The sequence below is a fragment of the Mercenaria mercenaria genome, chromosome 1, assembly GCF_021730395.1.
Source record: "Mercenaria mercenaria strain notata chromosome 1, MADL_Memer_1, whole genome shotgun sequence".
NCBI classification, from domain to species: Eukaryota; Metazoa; Mollusca; class Bivalvia; order Venerida; family Veneridae; genus Mercenaria; species Mercenaria mercenaria.
Window position 1 is genome coordinate 4185362 of NC_069361.1, and position 23568 is coordinate 4208929.

General features: G+C 34.9%; 3 protein-coding genes across 3 annotated transcripts; 2 read left to right on the top strand and 1 right to left on the bottom strand.

The window, feature by feature from the left end:
• The first annotated feature begins 1609 nt into the window (after positions 1-1609).
• On the top strand, positions 1610-18932 carry LOC128548005 (uncharacterized). Its single transcript, XM_053522252.1, has 2 exons — positions 1610-1933; positions 18613-18932. Exons 1-2 carry the CDS (start codon positions 1825-1827, stop codon positions 18930-18932), a joined length of 429 nt encoding a protein of 142 aa, XP_053378227.1. The 5' UTR covers positions 1610-1824.
• LOC128548008 (uncharacterized) lies at positions 18929-19777 on the top strand. Its single transcript, XM_053522261.1, has one exon. The coding sequence runs from the start codon at positions 18929-18931 to the stop codon at positions 19775-19777; it is 849 nt and encodes a 282-aa protein (XP_053378236.1).
• A 2275-nt stretch (positions 19778-22052) lies between these two features.
• LOC128548021 (uncharacterized) lies at positions 22053-23278 on the bottom strand. The gene is made up of 2 exons (XM_053522286.1): positions 23087-23278; positions 22053-22757 (listed from the first exon to the last, which is right to left on the bottom strand). Exons 1-2 carry the CDS (start codon positions 23276-23278, stop codon positions 22053-22055), a joined length of 897 nt encoding a protein of 298 aa, XP_053378261.1.
• Between the last annotated feature and the right edge of the window lie 290 nt (positions 23279-23568).

The window sequence follows — 23568 nt, forward strand, 5'->3', positions numbered from 1 at the left end:
GAGATTAAAAGTGAGTTTCGATGCTATCAATTTACCGGTTTAAGTTCACCAGTAGTGTTTTTGCCACAGGCTGTTCCAAGACGGAATGTTTCGTCCTCGTTATCTGTATGTAGACTTTTATGATTTATACATCACTGAAGACACAATGTCTAGGTAAAATACAATCAATAGTCACGTAAGATGTTGCATCCGTTTTAACCCCAACTGATGGCATATATCTCAGGTACAAACAAAACAGAATTCAGAACAATGTATAACTATATTCTCCGTGATGATGCAAAGAGAGACAATGATCATGAAGTTATTTGTACACAATATTTGATTTATTTTGAAAAGCTGTTTTTGTGGATAGCAAAACACAAGTTAACTCTCTGAATTTATAAAACTATAGTAGCGCTTCAAAAGAGTATTAAATGCATGCTTCTGGCGCCGCTGTCATAAACTACCACTTTCATACCAACCACCATTATCACCGCAAAAACCACCACCATCATCATCACAACCACTGCAACTAATAATAATAAAAATAATAATCATGACAATAATAATGCAAAAAGAATGACGATAAATTTGTTGGCCATGGAAAACTTCAACATATGATAATCGGCAATATATGAATTAAATTTAATTTGGATACGGATTTTGATCTTCTGCATTACAGAACAGATTAGAAAGTATATTTAATCTTAGGCATTTATAGCACATAGACATAAATCAACTTTTACAACACCACGAAAATGGCAACATTGACAGTGAAAGTGGATATAATATAGAGACAATAAGAATGTAACAGAATGTTACAAAAATAAAGCAAACAAAGATTGTATCCGAAAAAGAGAAAACATATGCGACAATCAGAAAATCACTTTACGTAACAAAAAACACATCAATAGATATCACATATGGTGTGGTTTTCGTATTGTTTTTACGCCAGGTAATGACATTTAGAATTCAGGTATCGACTTATACTCCAGAGCGTTAATGTCAGGTGGGTGTTATCAATTAATTTTAACATTCGAGATACTAACTGTTGCAGTATATATAGATTTGTTGAGTAGGTACCTTGTGTAGTCCTCGGATAACCTGGAGAGTATAAGATGAAAGGTAATAGCTCTCAAAAGTATCACCTGGAAGGCTTTCGACCCAGATTGAGCTAATAGCATGGACATATAGACATACTCTATTCTAACGTGTAGTTATGGAACCTGGCAAAGATTTTAAGGAGAAGTCATATAAGATGACATTGTAGTGTTAAAACTACTTTTATTTTTGCGTCCTGGTTCGAGACCTTACCACTGGAACTTGATATACATGCAAATGTTTGTATATATCCTTGATAAAGTATGAAATAGTTGCTGTAGAAGCTAGGGTAAGTCAAATATTGGTGTATATTAATATATGTTCAATATGTATGGACGTGTAGATAAATATATCCACTTTACATTTTTACAAAGAGTCAATAAAATTACTTCCAAGCTCATGAGATTAAGAGAAATAAGTCATAAACATTTTTGGCTTTTGACATGCGGACTGACTGCCACTGAGTTACTTCATGAACATTGCGAGACACTTAATTCATAATTTCGATTTAGTATCCCGGAATTGCGGGCATATAAAATTTAACTGCATGCACCTAACACTAATTCTCTTTCGCTGACATCTTTATAATCATATGTGACACCTGCATGGTTTTTCTCCTAGCAAAGATCGGATATCGTATACATGATATAGATACGGAGTAGAATTTTCCTATCGAAATTTAACTTATATGTTATATGAGCTTATACAATTTTATATATTCAATTTCATTTAACTACTGAACTAATGATGCTTGTTTTAAAGCGAAAGTTCTCTCCGACTCGTTTGATGTTTGCCAGTTTGGGAATAAGTTTTGCTTACTTGATTTTCAAGAAAAGATGTATATGGTGTAAAGGTATGGCTAATTTTATTTTAGATTAGTTAGGTTAGAAGTAATAACCATAATTAGAAAATTTCACAGTATGTGGAAGATGAATCTTTTAAAATAGGAAAGTCTTTTTTCATCAAATGAAATTTAGCGAGTTTAAATGCTTCTGAATAAACACGGATACGGAAAAATATTATTATTATTATATGTAAGTTTTCAATAATAGGTCATTTGAGTCAGCATTAATCAACCCAGTGTTAATGCATGCTTGACCATTATTTGCATCTTACAAATGTACACTATCAGTGCCATACAAAATCTGTTGAAAGGCAGACAGTTAACATAACAAGTCACGCCAAACATTATTTAAAGAAAGGTGATTGTCATTTCATTTTAAATAACACAAGCAAAGGACGTCTGCATTATATTAACAGACTCCTTTGTAACTAGCCTGGGACGCCGTTGATAATATTTATGCTTTGTCAGGCGAAATCATACCTAATATTTATGCATTAAAGATGCCATTTAATTTGCGCTAATTAGTGTTAATTGGCATTCATCGAGTTTCTGATATTGTCAATTTGCAGGTAAATAAAAGGTTAGAAATTGACAGACTGGATTCCCAGGCTACTCTGTAACGGCAGATTCCGCAAGGTAAATGCGATTCCGCACGCCTCGGTCAATACGCAATGTGTAAAATTCATATTGTTTGTTTATATTTTTCTCACGAATAATGTTTTCTTTCCTATGATCATATCATATCTGTAAATTGGCGGCAGTAATAAATAAAAACAATTGTCTTTGAATTAGTTTGAAAATTAAAGAAAATGCTAAACTATTTTGTTTGAATGTTATTCATAGATCTTGAAGTAAACTATACCTTTGGGAAACACACCCGAGTCTATGCATACTTTGTTCAGATAACTAAATAGTCCTAGAAGAGTTTTCTTTCACTGGGTTCACTTTTCCAAGTAGGACTAAATAGTTTGGATTAAATATTGCCTTTCAGCATGGGAACTGAAGTATGAAAGTTTAACAATTATATAATTGAGGTATTGTACTATTTATTTGACCTGTCAAAACTTGTTCCCGGTTTTCATTATATTCTGTTCACTTCTATATAAGATTAACACGAAAGCCAGAAACAGAAAGTAATATCAGACACATTTGAGGTTTTAGGTGCCATCTCTAAACTTGGTTATTAGCAATCCTATTTCAAATTTCATGTAGCACTTTTTATTGTTTCGTTGTCCTTAATTTCACTCCACGATATTCTTATTCCAAAAAATAAACCATAGTGCAAGAAGTAACACTTCTTTACAAATAAACAAAATGAAAAGTGTGGAACAAAAATAATGTGATTCCAGGCCTTAGACAAAGAGCATTATTGAAAAACAACTATTCGGAAAACATATACATTTTCCTTAAATATCAACAACGGAAAAAAAGATAAACTGACATATTTTGTGTCAAATGTTTTGTTCACATAACATTTTTTTTCATTTTTAGCTCAATGTGAGCTTGTGCGAACTCTTCCGGAGTTACGGCCCCTAAATGACCCCTGAAAGAGCCGAAATTTGTAAATTTTTCCCTTGTGAACACGATAGAAGTGACATTTTCAATTCGATTTTAACCACACTTAAACACAACTTAAGTCACAATAAGGTATCGGTTCCTTTTGAAAACCTGCCAGATTCCACCATAGGTTTTAAAGTTACTGACCCTGAATGGGGCAAAAGTTTCCACCAAGACTTTAGGCCAAGTTTGATACTGTGTCCCCCGGTCTTCATGAAATTTGGTCAGAATGTTTATCTTGATGACTCCTATGCCAGTTAAAAACTTTGCCATATGGGGTCAAAAACTAGGTCACCTGCTCAAAGGAAAAGCTTGTTAACACTCTTGAGACCCAGTTATGAACCTGTCTTCATGAAACTTGGTCAGAATGTTTATCTTGATGATTCCTAGGCCCAGATTGAAGCTGGTCATGCGGGGTCCAAAACTAGGTCACCCGTTTAAATCAAAGGAAAGGCTAGCTAACACTCTAGAGGCCATATTTATGATACTATCTTCATGAAACTTGGTAAAACTGTTCCTCTTTATGAGTCCTAGGCCAAGTTCGAAACTGGGTCGTGTGGGGTCAAAAACTAGCGTACAACTCAAATCAAAGGAAAAGCTTTATAAACTGTAGAGGCCACAATTATGACACTATTTTATTAAACTTGGTCAGAATGTTTATCTTGTTGATTCCAAGGCCAGCCAAGTTTGACGTTTAACAGGTGGGCGATATAGGGTCATCATTAACCTATTGTTTACTTCTGTTGTAATTATTACAGTAAAGCGTTTACATGTATAAACGCTTTTGTGCAACATACGAGCAGCTGTTCCATATGGATTTAGATTTCTTATCTCATTTTCGCTTTATGTCGTCATTAATGTGGAAAATAGTCAATACAAACTAGCTTTGTTCTGTTAAAAAAAGTAATGATGATTTCATTCAGGAAACAAGACATGTTCAAACTTTGATTGTCTACAAAATATACCGATTGTTTATTTACAGATCACATTGGTTAATAGTGCAAGCATATGGTGATAAAATAAATCATGCTTTATGTCGAAAAAAACACATCAAACTTGGTACAAAGTGGGGATACAGTGTCTTAAATTCAAAGTGAAAGGAAGTTCGAAAAAAATTAAAATGGCTGAAATTATTAAAAATGGCCGCCATTCATGAAATCATAAAAATATGAAGGAAAATATATCCTTTCGACTACCGCTATCGTACACCGACGCACTACCTGAGCCGCTAAATGCAGACTGTATTTTTGGGGTTCTCCATTACCACTACTGTTTTGCAGGCGGGCTACCGGAGACGACTAATACGTACCAGAAAAATGGGGTTGCTCATTTCCATAGCGCATAATGCAGTATCTAGGTAAAAATCGTATTTTTTCTCTATTGAAAATAGAAGGAGTTACCAAAAATATACTACATTTTTACGCTGCGGTAACTTTTATGTAAAACGGGTGCTACGCTATGCTAGTTATGTCCATTGTATGGTTATTGGTATAACTACACTGTGGCACTACTGATAATTTCTTGCTTCCTGCAATAGTCTGCTATGGTATTTATATGCAGATACAACATTCAGTTAATGTTATTTATTAAAAGTCACATATTTAAACGCTCACTGCATCACTGTGGCAGTACAAGCTATTTTGTGTGAATATGTATTAATACGCTGCGGCACTGTTTTGAGTTTCGCATGTCCTGCATTAAACTACTGTGGTAATCGGAGGAATAAAAAATGCCTACAGGATAAGTTTTGATTACTAGTTACTTTCTCAGCACTGTGGAAGTGCACCTAATTTCATTTAATATGTATAACTACACTATGGCACTGCCTTAAAATTCAAGTTTCTCGCAAAAGTCTACTATAGTTTATAGTAACGGGTCGAGTAAAACTACACTGCGGTACTACATTGAAATTCGTTCTTCCTGCAAACGTCTGCTTTGGTACTTATTTGCGGAGTAAACATTTTGATAATAGTATTTATTAAAGACAGGCTTTAAAATATTCGTGTCAGCAGATGCCGTTTCTGCATATCTTTGGAAGTTTCAAGTTTATATTAGAGGGAAAAAAGAAGTAGGACTAACGAGGAAGGTTGTTGAACATCTGGGTGAACCGTATAGTGTTTCTAGACACATTCCTTTGGGACAGGCGTTCCTTGCCAGCTCAACCCATCTTTGTGGGTCTTTAAATATTGGGGGGAAATTCTGGCCATATGACTGACACCACAGAAATGAGTCCGACAGAAGGATGATTCGGTTAGGTCATTGAACAAAGGACAGCATATGACACGTCCAATCAAAGATGGAGAAATGGTAGATATAGTATGGAAGGATTCAAGGCATGTCTAAAACTTGAATACATGTTTCAATCCAGCTCCTAAAGACCAGGATACACGTCAATCCTGAAGGAAAATGGAAAGACAGGGTATACCCTTGTCCACTCGCTATTGTTTAATTCAGCAAGTACCTGAGGGCGTGGATGGGTACGATAACCTGCGAAGTAGCTACAAGGTACAAAGACCAATTGGAGGTTACCGTTCAAGAATTAGGAAACCTAAACAAACGCAGGTCGTTGGCACCATTGACCGAGAGTTTGCAGACTCGCATTAAATTATCTCAATGCCAGGGCAAACAAGAGCTTGTCGGTTTTGCAGTATGAAGAAGCTAAAAACCGCCGGTGGTCTCCGAACATCAACGTCATCATTTGGTTGTAAGCAGTGTAAAGACAATTTACACAGGTATAACAATACTCTTCTTATTAGAAAGTTATATTGATCTTATGAGTAGTTTTAAAGATTTTATGGTGTTATTGAGTCATTACTATGTTAAACGAAGTGCTGATAACATAACAATTCGCTCAAATAAAAAAAATGTACTCAAATTATCCCTCTGGGTCAAAGGACAAAGTTCACTTAAGCCTTATATGGCCTAAGCAATTTTGAAAATTTTTAAATTGGCTAAATTTGAAAATCTATATATTGTTTGCTACCAGAATGTTTATCTACTGTAAGGAATTAAGTTTTTTTTATAAACAGATTTATTATTTTGTTCAACACATATCACTGAATATTGCTGAAATCGCAGATTTTTAAGAAAATGGGCATTTTTTGCCATATTTAGGTCACATAGGAATATTTTTAATAGTGAGCACACTCAAGGACCACAAACATATTTTGAACATAGGTCCAGCTTTTTTCACTGAATTTATGGTCATTTTTTTCATTGTGGTCGACAGCTGTGCTCATACTGAAAATTTCAGATTTGTTTAAAAATTCTGTTAAAAATTGAAGGTTTCCCATACGGTGATACCCATAATGGTAAACGCATTTTCAGTTGTGTCAAATATTTTCTTCTATAATGAATATATTGTAAATTGTTTCGTACAGTTTGATAAAAGAATATAGGTGAAGGAAAACGTGTTATTTGCTCCATTTAGAAACTTTCAGTTTTTAGGCCATTTTGAGGCAAAAGTGAACCTTCTCCTTTATCGAAACATTTAAGCATTAAGAAGAGGAAAAATCTGTTATTGCATTATATATTCGACTGCTCATAACATGTTTATGTTCTTATTACAAGATTAAATGTTACGGGAAATCCAGCCCTTAAGCACAAAAGCCAGGTCTAGATATGTTGTGCAATAATTGCAGTTGAAAATCAAAATGTCTTGCTTACATAAAAATATTTGTCATCTATTTTCAGTGTTAATCCCCGCGATCTTTTAGATAATACTTTCAGGGAATGCTTTCTTCCGTATCATCATGTTGCGTGATGGCTGAGGAGTCCATACAGACCTCCAATCCGGAAACGCCCGCAAAACTTATGGCAACAAGAGCGAAATTGGGAACTCCAGAAAATCGATTATTTCAGTATGATAAATTATATCATCATTGTAAATCACTAAATGTGGACATTTTATCTTTCTTTTCGTCATTAACAATGCTAATTACCCTAAACACCCCTTGCATTTAGACGGCTCATATCTAATATGTTGTGTAAGATTATATTCAGATATTCAGAAAATACATGTATATATAGATGGACGGTTATTGTCGTAAGTTGTTAACAAAATTGTTTCATTCTAACTCAGTTTAAGCGGACGACAGTACAAATTCAGCAAAAAAGAAAAAAAAAACAACAACAACAAAACAAAAACAAAGAAACAGGAATTATTTCATTACTTTTAGTGAACTGATTTTGTAACATTACCTATGCTCTATGTTACCTTTTTGCGATGATCTGTAAGTAATAAATGATCCTCATCTGTTATAGCTTTTACAACTTGCTTTCGTTTAATTGTAATTTTTGTTATTTTCTGTCATATGTTTTTGTTTGCTTTTGATGTTTTACTTTTAGTCTACTACCGGTTTCTCCGGATCGGACTATAGGTATGACTGTCAATCATGAAATTTAGTCGAAAATACGTTGTTCAGGTTGTGTAGCATTTGATATATGATTTTCCTTACTCATACCCGTTCATAGGGAATTGCCTGTACTGTTGTTAATTTTATTCTTTTCTCTTAATAAGTTTTTTTGTAAATACAAAGAAAATGTTTTTGCTGCATTTCACTTTTAGTCCCCTACCAGTTTTGTCAGCGGATCGGACCATATAAGTTTGACTGTTTATCATGTAAACGCGTCAACTATATGTTATTCAGGTTCATTTTAATTTGTACATATTCATAATCTTTTTTGTGGTGTATATGATGCAAGTGCCAAAACAAAACTCAAAAATGTCGAATGACACTTCGTGGTTAAACTTATAGTAGTAGCTAGAAGTGTCTTTTTCTTAGTTTGTTATGCCTTATTGCTAACTAAATTTATTAATAGCATTGTATTTAATTAGAACGTATCCAAGTTGCGAGCTGTATTCCGTTGATAATCTTTAAAGTCACAATTAAAGAATTGTAAGATCTCATTTCACCGAAAACACATTCATGTACGGTTTTGGAAACAGTTCATTTTAACATTTCTAGGACTGAAATGATTACAAACTTTTTCTTTTAGGAAATTCGATTGTTTTTTTTTCGGGACAAGACTTATAAAAGAACATCTGATTATATCATGCGCTGGCTTCATTGAAATCAACATGCGATATTACCGACTTTTGACAAAAGAAACGTAAAATAAATTTAATTTTTTTTTCTTTTGTTTGGTTTTAATTGAATAATGTATGGGACTTTCCGGTAATGGGCTCTCTTCTGGAGTTAAAGGTTTTATTCTACCTCGAGTCCGTTGCTCGTTGGTTAGAACTTCTTGCTCATAAATGGGAGATTGGGTGTTAGTGCGCCGTATAAACCCAAATAAATAAATAAATAAATTGAGTGTTAGACCCCAGTGGAATCACACATGTCGCCAGGCCATATTGCAAATGTATATAATCACTATACTTTAATATTTAAAGTATTTCCTCTACACATAGTGTCGATAGGGTAGAATTGCTGAAACTTCGCAATGAAGATTTTACATCTTGAAGACAATTGCCAATTTGCCACAGTATCAGAGTACATAAATAACAACTTTGTTTTTGTTTGGATTTACGGCCACTTTCAACATTATTCCAGTTATATCAGGCAGCCAGTTCATCTAACCATCATTCCTGGGAAAGACCAGTACTAGACGCCAAAGTCCGTAAGCAACTGCCTACTTTCTCACATAAAAAAATCCTAGTCGGTAGCAGAGCTCGAACCTGCGACCCTCCGTCAGTAAAGGTTTCAGAGATTACAAGTGCACGAATGTATCTCCTACACTACTGGCCCGGACTATAAATGAATACAAGGAGTATACAAAGGCACATGTAAATACTGAATACTGTACCATTTATAAAGCATTCCAGAGTCTCTATGCATTATAATGCATAATGCATGGAGCTCAAAGCCAAAATTACCATTGTGTACTTTGGGATAATTTAAATGCATTCTTAAATAATGTTTGAGTTTTAAATTTGAAAAGTGCTATACTTTTATAGTGGATAAATTTACACAGGTCTAGTATGCAATTGGAAGAAGCGATGTGTGCATCAGTGGCAGATCTGTGGTTTTCAGACTCCTAGAATGCCGGAGCCGCATAATGCAGACACATTAAAATAGCTTTGAATACCGCAGCGTAGAAATGAGTAATTAATTAAGTTTTAAAAACTGAGTTTGGTAATTACCGCGACGAGCAACCTTCAAAACTAATTGGTATTTTTGGTGAGTAATAATCCCTTAATTGCCTGAAAAGGATTTTTTTATCAACAGATTGCGATAGAAATGATTTTAGAACATTATTGCGCACGAGACGTTTGATTTTGTTTTTAAATTTAGTGGACACCTGTAATTTGTTGCGTAATATTAATTTATATGTTATATGAATGACTTAACTTATTAGATTAACTGATTTCATACCGTTTTGTTAATAACATAAATGAAAGTTTACACTCGAGATGAAATTCTGCAATAAATGAAAAGCATTCAAATTCCCCCCAGATACAAAGAAAAACTAAAAATTTCCGGTAGTCCTACGCTGTACGATATCGGTAATGTGGACCCCCGTTTTGATGGTACGTTTTAGGCGTCTGCGGTAGTCAGTCGGTGTATGATAGCGGTAATAGCGACCCCCTTTTTATGGTACGTATTAGTCTGCTATGGTAGCCGAAAGGATATATATGGAACAAACACCCTCAATAATTTTATTTTAAATAAATTTGTGTTTTTAATCAATTTTACGTATATACCGATTACACACACTCACATTTATCAATTTCAGCTATCTATTGTTTTTCTTTACTATATATACTGAACAGCAAAAGAAATCAGTTTTATAACTGGGGGTTTTTTTATCTAATAACTTCAATTCAAAAATCACTTATGTTTTTCATTTCACATTACACTTGAATGTAAAAATTTTAAAAATCAATCAACCGTGAAGTCAGTTGTCCCACAATAGCGGTTTTGCACGAAATTCACGTGTGCCTGTAATTAACAATTTTCTTTGTGAAATTTTATTGTCATTGGAAATATTAATAATTGGCTAACTCAAAAAACAGCATAAAGTTTAAAAAATATTGTTGGTTTCATTGCATGACTGAATCAAATTTAGCTCGCCAAATTGGGATGTTACAATGCAATTGACGCGCAGAAGATATAGCCTTTCAAACGCCTATTGTGGGACTACTGACTTGATGGTTGATTGATTTTTGAAAAATTATAACATGAAGATCTTCAAGTGTAATTTTGGTATGAAGAAACAATTCAAATTTGAAAAGAATAATTTTTATTTCAAAATATTCCAGATATACATCTGGATAGTTTCTTTTGCTGTTCAGTATAATGATAAAATCAGACGAGACTTACCTATAAACTTAATGAGTTAGAAATAAAAGAATGTCTAAAATGCGCATGCGAAATCAGTTTTTAAAAATATTTTCTGATTTTCCTAACAAATAGCTAACTATGTACGTTTAATATCCGACTAATAGCTATTGCTATTTAACTGGAAGTAGGACACAGTGCAATAGGAATTACTTTATGTGATTCTACAAGGTAGAGTAATAAGAAATGTTGTTTTTTTCTCTTTGAGAAGTTGATTCTATGAGTTTAGGGTGAGGAGTGGAGGGATTTCAGACCTCCTTTTATTTCTAACTCATTCAAATTATACTTCAACTTACAGGTAAGTCTCGTCTAATTTTTAAATTCTATTTCGTTTAGAAATAAAATTTCCTTTAAAATGAGACTTTAACACAGAAAATCATAAAAATATTTCGGACTAAGACAAACGAGCAAATGAAGTAATAAAAAATATACCGGTATATTTCTCTTTAATTATGCATGTCAGATAATATTGATGTAATTATCATTTTTGGCGGGTATTTAACTCGTTCACAGAGACACGCGTCAGTTTGGTCACACTATTGAGAACTGTGTTCTTTTTACTTACCATTATGTCTGCAAAACTCCGATTCAATTGTCTTCTTTGTAATTGATTTGTTATAGAAGTTCTGGAATGTTCCCGCATTAGACCATCCCGCTTACTGTATTTAATAATGTCTTCTACAGGTACACCTTTTGAGTGGGCTTTCGAATTTGTTGCTGCGCAAATACTGTGTAGCCCAAATTCATTCACGGTACATTACAGACTTGATCCATCTTGCAATAGTGTCCTTTGAAACTGTTTATGTTGCTTCACATAATTTATTAAGAACTTTGTACCCCAGAGTTCCTTAAAGTTCTTGTACGATTAAGATATTCTTTATAACAAAGTAAACACATACTCGCCTATCTGATGGATAAGCTTTAAAACGCATGAACCAAAACTGTTCACCCAGACGACTTTGCTTAAGTAATGGTCGTCTTACTTAGAGAGCTGATACTCAGTAAATGTAAACTATGTATACGAGCTGAGTTTGTAATGGCCATCAAGGTAACCAATTTTAGTGTTAAATCCTCGAGAGGAAAAGGTCTTACTAGAGAACATTTTCTTAGATATTGTAGTACCAAATTCACATCCCTAATATTAGAATAACGTGCCTTTAGCGGCCTGATGTTGTACATTCCCTTCTAGAAACGTTTCACCAAAGAATGCTGACCGGAAGAAAAAGATCATATGCTGATTCCAAATGCAGATGAAGTTGACTTGGCAGTATTTAGAACACTATATCCAAAACTTATCATATAGTCATGTCAAAAATTCACAGAGGGAGATGTTTCATTAATCTTTTGTTTACTACAGAATATAAGCCACTTAGTGATGTATGATTTATATCCTTTCCTAGTTGACTGTCGCCATGATGCAAGGAGTATAGAGGTTGCTAGAAAGACCTCTGCTTCGGAAAAAGTCCCTGATTCACGACAAACTATCATATTCATTTTTCTCTACACATGATGAATTTGGTCCGAGTGTGCCATTTTCAGCAGAGGTTTGTTTTGGGAATTACTCTTGGTCTGTCTGTCAGCATTTTCATAACAACAGGAAATCACGGTTGGGTTGTCTATAGTTGTAAAATTATTATTGCTTGTGCCTGGTCTTGTTGGATCTTCCACACGCAGCGACCGATTACACAGAAAGGAAAAAAAATATATATCAATGTAAAAACACTCCAATCAAAGCTGAATGCATCTATGAAGCTAGAACAACGGTCTGGTTTAAACAAACAGTACCTTTTTGGACCTTATGATTAAGTCTAGATACAAATAAATCAATCTTGCAAATTCTACAGATAAGTCACTTCTGATCACTCACTCAGTATTGTCACTACATTATATTCCAGAAACCATAACAAGATATCTCTGCTTACTTCATTACAGGCAAATGACTTACAACATCCGAAGTTATTGACATAGCAAACTGCAGTAGTAGAATTATATAAAAAAATTATGTGTTTGTTTGAGATTTTATCAGCCAAAGCTCTTCCTTCGTTTGTCTATCTACCTCCTATTTCATTTTATTTCTACATAAACAAGACCCAAACCTAAGTGTGAGCGATTAATCTGAATGTCAAGGTCAGGATTCCTTTTGTGCAATTGTCCAATTTGTTTGTGAACATTATAAAACAATCACTGAAGGTCTTGTTTCATGCTAATTGATGTATACATATAATAATAAAAATCGCCCTATTTTCTCGAAGGGTATTAGCTTTAGCTCTTTCAAGATTTCTATAAAAAAAAAAGTTTGCCATACCCAACAGCTGAGAAGGATGTCACTATAAGGCCTATGAGCTTCTCTACTTGTCTGATAGTAGCCCTATGACTGAAATATAATTTACGACATTCACTGACATCTGATCTTTTTTGTCATCAGGCAAGTACACAATCATTTGTTCCGAGTCAATCGTATTTCCTAAATTTCTGATAAATTTTGTAGGTACTGATATTGATTTGTCTTTGTTTTTTAGGAATCCTAAACTGACCATAAGACTTTTTGTATCAGAAATGTTGTCAGTGCATCCTTGCACCAATTTTCCGCCCAACAGACTGTCGTCTATAAAGACACTACTTATATGGCCTTGATTTCTTAAGGTGATTCTGCACGTTTGGTTCGAAATTATTTCTACAATGTAGAATTTGATTAAACTCTTTTTTTCAAAACTTCAGAATATACCTAGAAAATTCAGCAAATAAAAAGGTAGGGCCGTGTGCTTGATTTTTTGCTAGACTGATTTGAAAAATTTGGACCTCGCGTAATATTTCATAATGTAAGTCTATGGGAAAATCATAACTTTCACAACATTTTCTCGAATAGAATGTTTTCTGCAGATTTTTATGAAACTTCTCACAGTTATAAATAAACACATGGCCTATAATTTGGTTAAATAAAATGTATACGTCCTTGTGCTTATTTTGAGATATTTGACCATGATTAAAGGGTACCGGACATTTCACGTTAATTTTAAGACATTATTTTGATTTTTTAACGTCTCATATGTTTTAACATCATATTTTGACTCCAGAAATATAGAAAAAGTGCCATTGTAATAAATTTACTCACAGGATTAATTCATAAACTGATTTTCATTTCTATACGCAGAATCCAGGCTTTATTCTACGTTTTCCGGATAAATGATGTTACGCCATCACTTCCGGTTTTTCAAACGTGCAGAACTACCTTAAAAGAAAACATACACTCGTTTTAAGAGGAGTGTGAAAAGCAATGGTCCATGAGTCAAAACCATTTGGCATTGTTCGAAACCGGAACATTTTGTTTCTGAATGTGAACCGTAAAATTTGTTGATGCTCTTCGGCTATTTTTATACTATAGTAAGCATGACGAATATCGATGTTGGCCATCAGCATATCTTTTGTGATTAGATTTACAGCCCTTTCAAAATACAGTCCATTTTGAAATGATGGTATGAATAAATTTGTTCAATTCTTTTAGATTGAGAATTAGTCTGTATTATTCATTCTTTTCTTGAGAAATATTGGAGAAATAAATTGACCTTTTTGTATAAGCTACTTCTTAATATCTGTAATAATGTTTCGATTTTAGATTCGATTATCTACACTAGTACTAAATGATTTTGTTAAACTTGAGTAGTTTATGATTGCCATTGCTTCACTATGTCTAGAATAAATGGGTCATTTGTTATTTGTTCCCATTTAGAGAAAGAATATCTAATCTTTCAGCTCTAATTTCTGTATTTACCTGATTGGTGTGTATTTCCTTGCTCCTCTGCAAACCAAATTCTTTGGCCCAACTGTGTGGCCAAATCTTGGTTGACCTCTACCATTATAACCATATACTGGTCGACGGCCACCACAGAAATGGCCTCTAATCTTGCCACGTCCTCTTATCTGCCTCTTACAAACAGACTGTGGTGCATTCTGTTGTCCATTTTGTTGCAATCTTCAATTTCTTTGGCAGTCTTTGAGACGTCACCACTAAATAACTCTGATGTAAAGGGCAGTGAGTAAGAACATAAATGGGTCTATTCTGCTCGTAGTTCAGGTCTCAAAAATGCCCTTTGTGCCATGCTGACTTGGTAATCTGCATGGCCTATCAAAGCTAGCGCATCATTGCAGCCTTCTATTAACACAGTATATGAACATCATTTTCACTAAGAATATTCTTAATTTAGCAGCTTTATCCATATTCTTAGTGAGAAAAACATCAGCTTCCACAATAGACTATTTATATTTTGAATATTTTTTTGTCATTGGTTCGAGCCCTGCTTGAGACTACGTCCCAAAATAACTTATTCACTAGTACTTCAGTTAGTGCCTCACAGGTTGACGCTAAGACTGAACTCTCATCCTTGGTCATTTTATCAAAATGTTCCTCACTCTTGCCTTTCCTGAACAATTCAAAAACATTGTCTGCCAATACAGAGTCAACATCTGGGCTGGTTAATTCAGTAAGATTAAATGTGTTTGCTAGGCTAGAAAATCAGCTGACTGGTGGGTTGTTGTTATAGTCACTACCACTGATAACTGAGGTTCATTCTCGGACTCCGTCCGAGGTCGTTCGGTCGGTGGGGCATCCTTATAGTTATTCAAGTCTTTATTGTCGTCAGAATAATCATAGTCCGCAGAATAATCATCTGACTTTTCAATTTCTTCAATGCGTTTCAAGTGGACTGCATAGATTTCGGGCATTCAGCAATTGCCTCATTTTGCACATTTTTCTGTTTGACGATATCACTGCAAACACTATCATTTTATCAGCTGCAGGCACTTTCTTCGAAGGTGCTTTTCCACTAGAAGAGGAACCAGTAATTAACTTGTTTTTAATGTTTCCATGTCTTCCTTTTCCTGGTTTTGGGTCTTTTGCCGGTTCGGCCATCGTGGCGAAAACTAATGACAGTATCGTAACCGCACCACGTGCAGCGTAAAGAAACACAAGATAAATCACTGAATAATTATTCGTGAAATAAATAACGTTCTGTCTATAAACTGCTATTATGTTGTTGATAATAAGGCTTAAGAGTGATCACATATTAAACATTTTGGTTCGAGTATGAATTTTATACTGTACACTTTCTCTCAAGCTAGACAAATAGGGCTCATTCAACACAGGGGTACTGACTATAATTGGATGCCCTAGTTATGATGCGAGAGCTGTGTTCCAATGTTGTAGTTCGTACAACACGTGATTATTAAAATAATTTCAGTTATTTACGCTTTGTTTTAACTATGCTGATAATCAGTGTATTTGTTTGCAAATATGATATAATTCCACCTTTATCGCTTCAAATGTTTCATTTGTTTATAGTGTCCTGTGTGTCTCATCCATCGTAATTTGTGTAAAACAATACCCTGCCTGAAACAGAGTACATGTAACGTTGGTACATATAGCGAGGTTAGATGATAATATTATGCGTTGAAACGTTGTAATCGAAAAGGGTTAAAAGTACTGGGCATAGAATATGAAATGCTTTCTTCACCATTATGGTTTTTCCAACGTTTCATCAATTTGAGGCCAACATATTAGTATTCATTTTAAACAAAAATATATTTTGCTTAAAGCAAATATGGCTTGCCGACAATGCTTCTAATAATGTTTAGATGCCCTACATTCACGTTTTAAAACATTGTGTGTCAGAATCGGAATCAGTTTATTTCACCCATTTCACATTAATAACTTGAAAAAAATGAAGTAGACAACCTCAATAACATTTTTTTTCAAATAAAGAGAAAGAAGCGGAAAATCAAATCGAAAAGTTTGCCAAGATTAATGTGTAAAGTAATATATATGTTCATGATTTCAAGACTTTCGACTATAGCTGTTTTCAAAGGTTGTCGTTTTATATCTGAAAATATTTTCTTTCTTACAATTTCAATAGTATATAGAGAATGTATCATACAAAACTTATCAAACATGCGCATTAAGAACTATCTCATAGCCTACATTAAAGTTTTTCTTCGGAGCCGTATTAAGCTCGTTTTCATGACCTACAATGACAGTGTAGTGTTTACGGGTTACTACACAATAAATAGCAGTTCTTTATTCTATATATAACTGACATACTTCCAATGGCTGCAGCACACATCATGTACATAAGCGTGGCTTTCTTGCATTACGCATAACATACAGAAAGTAATTTCTTTTGCCCCTGAGAATAAATGATCTGGAGCATATTGTTTTTGCTCTGTCTGTCATACACAAAGTTTAACCTTGCTTATAACTATATTCGTTTCTTGATGGATCATTTTTGAACTTTCGATTATATATATAAAAAATCATATGATAAGTTTAACATTCTTTACAGCATTATGGGAGACTTTAGTTTTATATATTAAACAAATGATTGTAGACTAATATTATTTACATACTAAAAACATATTAAATACATAGTAAGCATTCCTTGTTAAAGCCTGTTAAGTTTAACTTCAACTGACTTGGCAAAATGCCTGCTGTAAAAGATCCGTGGTAAAATCTCAAAACTTTAAGTAGCGCCTTAATGTTTCTAAAAGGCGCAAATATAAAGTTCGTTCTACTTACTATACTCAAATTCCAAATTCCAAATTGGAGCAACTTCTGCCATTACATAAAACTCGGTAAATATTTTTCAGCCACAGACTCAGTCTTGAGGAATCTATATGTACGCAAATTATTTTTCCCTGACCTCAACTGCAGATTCGATTCATTTGAACCAATTACCTGTGGAGTTTCCACTTCCTTCTGGTTAGGTACATAGTATGGTAGAGAGACACGTTAGAGAGACACGCACGCTTACGTCAGTTTTGCAAAGTTAATGAAATTGAAGATGAATTTCAGTTTGTTCTTAAAGTTAGTGTTTATAAAGAATCACATATGAACTTCATTACACGTTATTACTATACTCTCACAAGTAGGAATATTATTACAGTCAAGTGAGAAATCTGCTTTTCTAATGTTTTGTATATTACACTAGCTTATGATAAAAGAAATGAGCAATTGAAAGGAATTTAATTCATTTCTTAGATACGTATTTGTTAATTAATGATAGCATTACATATAAAACATATACGACTGTTTATTTGTTGACCGTGTAGCATGCAGTTTATATTTCTTTAATATGTAAATGAAGATTATCTTATATTAATATGTGTATATAATATGATTTACATTGTTTATATCAGTAAATGGTTGTAATGTTTAATAGAAGCCCTATGTTAGGCTTATAATGTTAAACATCAGAATATTTGTTAATTCAGTGCGCGTTTGCTTATCACATGTTGTTGTTGTTGGGTTTAACGTCGCACCGATACAATTATAGGTCATATGACAACTTTACAGCTTTGATGGTGGAGGAAGACCCCAGGTGCCCCTCCGTGCATTATTTCATCATGAGCGGGCTCCTGGGTAGAACCACCGACCTGCCGTTAGCCAACTGGATGGCTTCCTCACATGAAGAATTCTACGCCCCGAGGGGCAAGTGATTTGAAGTCAGCAGCCTTAACCACTCCGCCACGGAGGCCCCTATCACATGTAGTATGTATAATGTCACGTTTAATACGACAGAAATATATTCTGTATCTTCAGCTCTTGTTTAAAAGCGTTGCAAACAATCCGAATGTCTATGGTGTTTAGTTTGGAGGTGTGATAAAGATTGCCATTATCGTTTTCTGAAGTTCTCTAACGCTTTTCCTAAGATTTGAACAAAAGAATGTCAAGCAGTTTTGTACTTACTGTGCCATTGGAATGTTTCAATCACAATATACTTCAATCTCTTTTTATTGTAGAATTTTCCAGAGATGAAGACGATTTTAAAGATAGACACCTAACAGTTATTGACAAGAGTGGTAACCAAATGCATGTAAGACAGTTATTGAATGGCAAGTTTGATATTCGAAATTCCTCATTTGCAAGCCCGAAAAACTCGCTGTTAACGTCAGCAGACGAACATTCTTATGCTAAACAAATTACAACTTATAACATTTCGTTACAGAAGAATGATCAATCAGATCTGATATACCCACTGTTCCAGTCAGCAGAAGAAATGGAATTCCCTACAACGAATGGGAAATTGCCATTATACATCAAATGTACGCGGACGAAATGATACCAGAAATGTATATAAATCATGTTAAATCTTTCATAAAACACAATCCAACTTGGGAATATCGATTTTGGACCGATGAATCTGGTCGTAGACTGCTCCAAAAATACCATCCATATCTTGTTAAGGCATATGACGATTTTGGAAATAGTGTTAAGCGATCCGATCTACTCCGTTATGCAGTGCTGTATGAATTTGGCGGATTTTATGCAGATTTAGACATGACCAACCTGCGTCCGCTAAACTTAACTACAACGAAATACACTTGTATTGTTCCAGTTGAACCGTTTGAGCACAGTGCTTTGGTATACAATAAGGACTTCTTTATAAACAATGCAATCATGAGTTGCCGTGCAAAGCATCCGTTTTTTAAGCTGCTTTTATCGGACTTACAATGGGCTAGTTCAACAGGTTATCCTGTGGGAACCACAGGGTTTGCGTATGTTACCCAAAAATTTATTCAGTACAATCATATTAGCCTTGCAGACACTGGTAGGAACAAAACTGATTGGACAAGTAATTCTCCCTATTTCTATAAGGGAGAACTGAGAGAGGATGATAATAACTCTGTATATGTACCTAATTCACAGTACTTCATGGACAAATTGGATCCTATACATGTAAAAGAATTTGCAGATATCTGTACAGGTATTGAAACGTTACCGTATCTGAAACAAAGAGCGTGTACGGAGTTTAACAGACGGAAAGATATAAGAGAGAAAAAGAAATATACATTTACCATTCATCATTGGTATCATTTATGGTATCAGAAAAAATCCACTATTAATGAGCTCAAAAAGGCCAATATAATTGATATTGTTCCAAACTGTATTCTATCTAATGGATGAAATCTAAATGTGATAGCCACATATTACTGATCTTTCGACAGGAAGTACGTAGTTGATATTGTAACCTTAAGGACGGGAGGAGTGTAGTGTAGTCGTCTCTCTTATTACGTTCCGGAATGGTACCAGAGTTGACTTTTGATGAGGATCACTTTATTACGACTTCTAAGATTTATATTATAATAAAAGGTTGAAAGCTGAACTTTGTTTGTTGTCATTTATCCCTGAGCTATATCTTGATAAACACAAGATTTGGTGGTGTAACGCCTTTTTACACAAAATTAAGACCGATAAGAACACAACACAGAATATTTCAAATCAAGAGAATTTTAATATATGAACACTTTTAATGTTTATTAAATAATAACCAATAGCTTCTAATTCAAAGACTTTTAATAAATCATACTATCGTCCCTTGGTAGATGGTGTCCAAATACATTCGTCTCCATGTACTCCGTTTCGCGGAAAGGGTACCTTTTCGTTTAAATACATACAGTTATGCAAACGGTTACGGTTGCGCATAAATTTACGTAGATTCCGTGTATTACCATGTAATACGAAATGGTTGCGCCGTAACTAGAAATATAATAGTTGCGCGGTAACTAGAATATAACAGTTGCGCCGTAATTAGAATGTAACAGTTGCGCCTATAATAAATACTTGATGGGCGTTAAACTTTGACATTGTTTACCTTGGTTACGGAATTTCAGTTGCGGACTAGACTATTACTGTATAAACTACCCTAGTGGAACTTTTAAGTTTAACCTATTGGTTGCACTATTTTGAACCAGAACCGCCAAATGAAGTTTCTAACCTCTATTTATAGGATTTTGTCGTGTATGAATTCCGCTCCTCAACTAGATGATTTTTCTATTAGTTTCTAGTGGTGGAGAGTTCCTGGAATTGGTTGCGGAAAGCGTTATTTGCCCCGAATTCGTACACTTCAAAAATACAGTTCCGTAACTCAACGGCGTAACTCAAATTAAAAGTTAACTACTACATTGTTAAGAAAACCGATTACAGATCTGTTATTGGCTACAACATCTATGTCGAAATACCTTTTTGTCATTTGGTAATCTTTCCGTTTAGAATTGTCGTTCGGGCACTATATTCGTAAACAAAGTTTTATAGACATTGGGAAATGCGTAAACACACACAAATTGCAGCCACTCTCGAGGATGTCGGAGGCCTCTACCGGTTTACATAAATTAAGTAAGGTTTATTCATTACAATTGACTAAATATTGTGTCTGAATTCGCTTTCTGATATGAGTTACGGATGATTTGTCACACATTTTCGCGATCTGTCAAAAGTGTGTTCCAAATTTCAAATTACAGTTTTATTGGTAATAGGTCAATATTAATGATGATAAACAGATTGTATATTGTTGTTTTGTATATTTCTCATGTTTAATGCATTCTGAAGTTGATTTGTCACTGAATATTACTTTAACCATTTTGGTCAATAACCCAACTTTATCAAGGCACCCATTTCCTAAAACTTCCCACACCTCAGTTTTAACTTATCCGTGTCCAGGATAAACTCACAATCTGGTTGCGGGTATGCCAGAATTGGGGCTGTGATAAGAGACTCCTTAAGTTTTTCGAATGCCTCTTGACAGCTTTCTGTCCACGAAAATCTTTAGTGCTTTTCACATAACTTGTGTAATGGCCTTGCTATGTCGGCGTATCCCTTGATAAATTTTCTTTAGTAACCTGTGAGACCCAAGAAGCTTCTAACCTGCCTCTGGGTACGTGGTATTGGCCAATCCTTGATAGCACTAATTTTGCTCTCGTCAGTGTGTATGCCATCCTCGGATACCACGTGGCCTAGGAATGTGATTGACTTCTGGAAAAAGAGGCATTTGGATGCTTTTAATTTCAAATTATAGAGCTGAAGGCGTTCGAACACATTCTCGAGTCTTACTAAGGATTCCTCTACAGTCTTCCCTGGTGTAATGATATCGTCCATGTAAAGTAGGGACTGTATCCATTGTATACCCCTGAGCACGTTTTCCATTAATCTCTGAACCGTGGCGAGACTGTTGACAAGTCCAAATGGCATTACTTTAAAGTGGTACAAACCGTTTGCTGACGTCGAGAATGCGGTCTTATGCTTTTCACTTTCGTCCATCTGAACTTGCCAAAATCCGCCACAAAGGTCCATGCTGCTGAAGTGCCTCGAGGCAATCGTCGACACGAGGGATAGGATAAGCATTAACCTTTGTTACTAAATTTAATTTCCAATAGTCAACACAAAATCTTGTCGACCCATCTTTCTAAGTGATTAACACGACTGGAGATGACCATTCACTATCTGATGGCTCAATTATGCCCTCTTGAAGCATGCGTTCCACTTCTTCTTTTTCGCTTTCTCGTTTACCCAGTGGTTGGCGTCTTGGAGCTTGTTTGATCGGTTGTGCATCACCAGTATTTATCTTATGCTTAACTTTATCAGTACATCCTAACTCGTCGCTTGATGTTACAAAGATATTCTTATATTTGTTTAATACTACTGCAAATGGTTGCTTTTCTTCCACATTAAGGCGAATTGAACTCTTTTCAAATGTAGCTTTCAGATGTTCTGGCACACTGAGAGGGTCGTAATCAGCTGCTTTGTTTGCTGAAATGTACGCATATTCCAATACCTCAGCTTCCGGCTCTTCATAGGACGATTTGCAAAGTCCAAAGCTTTCTCCTTGATGAAGAAGAATATTTTCTTCACTTTTGTTGATAACACCAACCCCTACATTTGAACTATGAGGATCGACTAACCCTTCTATAACTTGGAAATTTGTATCTGTAGTTTTGAAATTTTCTATAAACCCAGTTGCGGGGAGCTGTTCGTTCTCGGGAATAGTCACACTTACATATGCATACGATTGTGAAGGAATTTCAATGGGCTCACTTACGGTTACTCGACAAACCCGATTAGCCTCATGACTTCCGTAGCACTGAACACATTCGCCTGACCTTAACACCAACTGAAGATCGTCAAAATCTAATCGCTTTGCAGGCCAATAATGCCATCGGTGGTAATATCACACACTATTACATGATAATTTATTTCTTCTTCACCTAACTGAATTTGAAATTGCTCTTTGCCATAGATTTTTATATTAGAACCATCACCACCTTGAACACTTATATTTCTATTCCTAACAGCAAGAGATTCAATACCCAATTGATCAAATGTATGCTTTGACATAAGCGTAGCAGTACTACCACTATCTAACAGAAAATTGACAGGTTTTCCCTTCATGTAACCTTTGACATACAGACCATTATCATAGCTTGCATTTCCTGTGCTTACCTGATTTACACAGCTATACCTATTGATACTGCCAAATATTATTTCTTTTGAACCACCAACAACCATATAGTTTATTGACTCACTTCCTTCGTTTTCATTTATGTTAATTTCTTTATCACTTTCAATTATATCTATTTCTTTATCACTTTCTTCATAACACTTCTTTTTAAGATTATCATATTCCTCTGACATGGCAGGTCTTATACCTTCCTCTTTCGCCCGCTCCCGACCTACGGAGTGGACGGTGACCCGTTTCCCGACATCTTGTTGCTATTTGTTGAAGCCCAGTGACCGTTGTTAGCACCATACCTTCGTGGACAATCACGAGCTATGTGATCCACTGACCTACAGATGTAACATCTACGACGGCCATTATTTCCTCGTACAGATCCCCTTTCTTTTTTGTCTAACCTTATCTGTATTGATTTTAGAGTCTTCTGTAATCCATCCTCGTAACTCTCATTTCTGGTCTGCCAGCTTAC

What these genes read in the sequence shown, in the direction of transcription:
- LOC128548005 (XM_053522252.1), top strand. Translation starts at nt 1,825, where the DNA reads ATGATGCTTGTTTTAAAGCGAAAGTTCTCTCCGACTCGTTTGATGTTT. An exon ending in AAGATGTATATGGTGTAAAG is followed by an intron (nt 1,934 to 18,612) that starts GTATGGCTAATT and finishes TTTTTATTGTAG; the next exon opens with AATTTTCCAGAGATGAAGAC.
- LOC128548008 (XM_053522261.1), top strand. Translation starts at nt 18,929, where the DNA reads ATGATACCAGAAATGTATATAAATCATGTTAAATCTTTCATAAAACAC.
- LOC128548021 (XM_053522286.1), bottom strand. Translation starts at nt 23,278, where the DNA reads ATGTCAGAGGAATATGATAATCTTAAAAAGAAGTGTTATGAAGAAAGT. An exon ending in GGTATAGCTGTGTAAATCAG is followed by an intron (nt 22,758 to 23,086) that starts GTAAGCACAGGA and finishes GACGATCTTCAG; the next exon opens with TTGGTGTTAAGGTCAGGCGA.